This window comes from Otolemur garnettii, unplaced genomic scaffold, assembly GCF_000181295.1.
Source record: "Otolemur garnettii isolate 467f Iridium unplaced genomic scaffold, OtoGar3 scaffold00151, whole genome shotgun sequence".
NCBI classification, from domain to species: domain Eukaryota; kingdom Metazoa; phylum Chordata; class Mammalia; order Primates; family Galagidae; genus Otolemur; species Otolemur garnettii.
The window spans coordinates 1,249,911-1,254,034 of NW_003852546.1; the positions used below are offsets into that span (position 1 = coordinate 1,249,911).

Here is a 4,124-nt window from a genome sequence, read left to right on the forward strand (position 1 = left end):
CCCCACCTTCCACCACTATGGGAACTTTGACCTAGGCTTAATTCCTGGGTAGAGCAGTGACCAGGCCTATCTTTCCTCCACAGAGTCTCAGAACCTGCCAAAGCAGCCACCTCTGATGCTCGCCCTGGGCCAGGCATCTGAATGTCTACGGCTCATGGCCCGAGCGGGCCTGGGATCTTGCTCCTTTGCCAGAGTCGATGACTACTTGCACTAGCTGACCATGCTCACTGGCCCCACCTGGCTGTCCACCAGCCCCAGGGCTGGAGCAGTCCTGTCCTCCTTAGGCACCTGGCACAGGGACCTGGAAGCCATGGGCAGAGTCCATGCCTGCCTGGCCTTTTCGCCTTCCTTCCTTCCTTCCTTTCCTTCCTTTCCTTCCCTCCCCTCCCCCCACCCTCAGTCTCTCTCTCTCTCCCCTTCACGTGCAGCGGCCTGTGACACAGTATTGGCTGGTTACTCTCATGTAGCGCCTTCTACTTTGAAAAGAGGGGTTTGTTTTGAGGAGGGATTGGGGTTTTTTAATCTTTTCTTTCTCCTGACTGAGCCACCAGTATTTATCTCTGGAGAGTTTGTGCTGAGCTGGTTTCTGCTAATTTAGTGATGAAGTCTATCCAAGTTGGTGATAGCTTATTATTTTCATAAGTAAAAAACAAATGAGATTATATATATAAATATATATATTAAAAAAAAGAAGAAGACACAGTATTTATCGTAGTGTTAGTGGTCCAGCACCTCTTGGGTGAGGCTGTTCAGATACCATGTTTTTATTTGAGTCCAACTCATTTAAAAAGAATCATCTCTGTCACCTCAGCCAAGTGATTTATTTTAGGCTCCCCCTTTGTTGAGCCACAGGCCCAGCTGCAGTCTAGGGAAGCCAAATAGGCTTTGGGGTGGGGTGGGGGGACTACTCAGTGGTCAGGATCAGTCTTAGTTGATTTTGCAGCATCCCAAGAGGTGTGGGTCTCTAGGCCCCTGAGAACTGTTCTAAGCAGAAAACTGCAGGGCCAAAGGTCTAGAGAAGTGACAGGTTGGCCCAGGGCCATATTAGCAGTCAAGGGAGTAGAGGGTTCTTGGCCAGCATGCTATCTACCACTCTACCCCACCTCTCACTGCCTGTCTTGCTTTCCTCTCTTCCCTTTTCAATACCCTGTTTCCTTTGTTAAGATGGCCAAATAATTCATTTACTCTAAATTGATTGCCTGGAAACTACTTGCCTTCAACCCAAGAGCCGCTGTGTGTCAGGCTGCCAGAAAGAAGACTCCATTCCCAGGACAGAGGTCTTTGAGTACAGGGGCTGCTTTTTTCCTGCTTGGATCTTCACCGTCTCTGCACAGCTCTGAGGGAATTGATGCTTTCTGTTGAGAAGCTGGTACCTTGTGGAGGCAGTTTCTTGGGCTGCTGGTTCATGGAGTGGATGGAATCCTTGGTCCCCTAGACCAGCTTTGCTGCCACTGTGCCAGGCAACTTCCTGCAGCTGGGCCCCAGCCACTCCTAGAAAAGACTGTCAGGAGTATTTGCTGGCCAGCGGATGGGACCCCACAAGCCGTACAGATGTCCTACCAGCTGTTTCCAATGGATCCTCACAGCTGGTAGAAAAACGGTCCCACTGCCATTGGGGAATCAAGAGAGGAAGGGCTGAGATGGCTTCCCGGACTTGGGTGGGCCATCTGTGGAGAGGACTGGCTGACCTGGAGGAAGACAGGGAAGAAGCCTATGCAGAGGAGTACCAAGAGGGAATGGGATTTCCGTCACCTCCTCACAGCATGAGGGGGAGCAAGCAGCTCCTACAAAGGGTAGGGTCGGCCATGGCAAGACCATAAGTTGAACTTCAGTCCCTGCCTGCGTCTGGGCAAGCTCCTGTTCCATGTTAGACACAGGAATGGGGTTGGTCTGGCCTCAGATATTCAGTGCCCACCAGGCCTAACCAGGTCCACAGCTGGACAATAAGAAAAATGATTGAGTTGGACCAGCTGTGGGCTATGGCCCTGTACTTTCCCAGAGTTCTGGCTTGGGGACGGTCCTATAGCTGCTGCTTTTTCTTGGTCTCTGCCAGAGCCTCAACTGGCAGCTAATAGACCATGGCCTGTTGGGAGGTATTGTCCTATCTGTAAGGGAAACCTGTGCAAGGCTAGGAATACCTACTCCCAAGCCTAGAGTTTGGAAACATCCGGCTGTTAAAAATGGTCAGAGCCTGGCAGGATTAGGTTAAAACCAGAGGCTAATGCAGCTGGAATGGGGCTCAGTCCTCTCCTCTACAAATAAGGAAACAGGCTCAGGAGATTAAGTGACTTGGCCAAAGTCACATAGCAAATTAGTGGCAGAGATGGGACTTAACCATATTCCTGTGGGTTGGGCCACAGTGTTTAGTCCTCTTGGGTGAGCCCCATGAGGGCTTGGCTGGTGTGGCCTCCAGCTATGTCCTGAGTGGCTGGTACCTTCAGGGGTATGTTAGGGATGAGGATGGATACCTGGGCTTGGGTTATGAAGTGGCTGAGACAGGGCCCAAGAGGGCTCAGGACCTCTGCGTGGGGTTGGGTGTGTGCCTGGCTCACACTCAGTATCCATGGTCACCTCCCCATTTTCTGTGCCTTATCTCACTGTTTCAGCTGAGTCCAAGTTGTTTACTCTGTTCCTCTCCAGAGGGGCTCTCTGTCCCAATTGGACAGCTCTCCTTTGGGACATAAGCCTTTGCCCCACAAGCTGTGGAGAGGGCCAAAGCCAGGCTGCAGAGCCCACTCTCTTGCTCATAGTCCAGGCTTGCCTGCCAGCCAGAGGAGCCCTTTATGCTTACCCAGTCCTACCAGCTTGATTCCAGGAGACTGGACTGGGAAAGGCTCCTGGGAGGAGCCCCAGTGAAGGGCTGGACCTGACCTGTGAAGACAGGAGGAAGATTTGAATCTGTTGGGTTGTCCAGCCCTGGGGGAACAGCCTTCTCTACTCTCTTTCCCCCTGTGGCACCAAAAGGTTACTCCTTCCAGTGCAAAAACTGGCAGACCACTCAAAGGAAGCCAGAACCTCCTATCCCCACCCACATGAGTCTGCGGCTAGGTACAGGCTATTAAAACAGGGACATCATGAGACAAGAGAATTGGGGACTGCCTGGCCACCCAGCGCCTTCTCACCCCTTAAGCAAGCACAAAGAAGATACAGCAGAGAACTGTCAGAGCTGAAAGTTCCTTTGGTTGCTCACAACTCAGGTATGCGTGCCATGGGGCAGCCAGGCAGAAGAGCCCTACTTGACCGCCAGTCCCATGCACCTGGACCTGTGGCCAGATTATGGCCTCTGGCTGTCTCAGGCACTTGCCTCTTTGCATCGGGTTTTCCTCCATTAGTAACTACAGCTGAAACAGACATCCTCCACATTGTGCACACTGGTTCTGCCTTTGTCCTTGAGAGTTGATACTTGGCATTAGCATGAAACTTGTGGGTGTAGGAGGGTTGAGAGAGAATTCTAACACAAAACATCCTATTAAAATTGTACTTGAGAGATGAAAAAAAACTCCTGTTGTATTTTGACAGAATTATTTTTATTAAAAATACACATCCATGAGCACTCATGAGTGTCTAGTCTCTTCTTTTGAGTCTTACTGAGGTTAGCGCCCCTTGCATGACACATACTATCCTCAGCCCACCTCTCATGCCCATCCCTCTGGTGCCTCTTCAAGAACCCTTAAAACCTTGGGTGTTTGTAAGATCCCAGAGAAGATAAGCACTTAAATTTCAATTCTCTCCCTTGACAGTTTTTGTCTTAGACAAGGAAAATTAAACTTCATAAAGATGGGCCACAGGACCTCCTCCCTTCATAAATAAGATTTTAAGAACACATTCTAGCCAGGTGCAGTGGCTCATGTCTATTATCCCAGCACTCTGGGAGGCTGAGGCAGGAGGATTGCTTGAGGTCAGGAGTTAAAGACTGGCCAGCAACACAGACTCCCTCTGTACAAAAAAATTAGAAAACTAGATGGGTGTGACAGTGTGCCTGTAGTCCTAGCTACTAGGGAGGCTGAGGCAGGGGGATCACTTCAGCCTAGGAGTTTGAGGATGCAGTGAGCTGTGATGGTGCCACTGCACTCCAGCCCAGGTGAAAGTGAGAAGAAAAAAAATATGTATGTATATTCCAAATA

General features: G+C 50.4%; 1 protein-coding gene across 1 annotated transcript in view; it reads left to right on the top strand.

Moving 5' to 3' along the window:
- The window catches only part of RANBP10 (RAN binding protein 10), a 71,863-nt gene extending 68,310 nt beyond the window's left edge, over positions 1 to 3,553 (top strand). Inside the window, exon 14 of the mRNA XM_003799384.3 lies at positions 84 to 3,553. Coding sequence (XP_003799432.1) covers positions 84 to 214 — 131 coding nt within the window. The 3' untranslated portion in view covers positions 215 to 3,553. The remainder of the gene's footprint in view (positions 1 to 83) is intronic.
- The last annotated feature ends 571 nt before the right edge of the window (positions 3,554 to 4,124 follow it).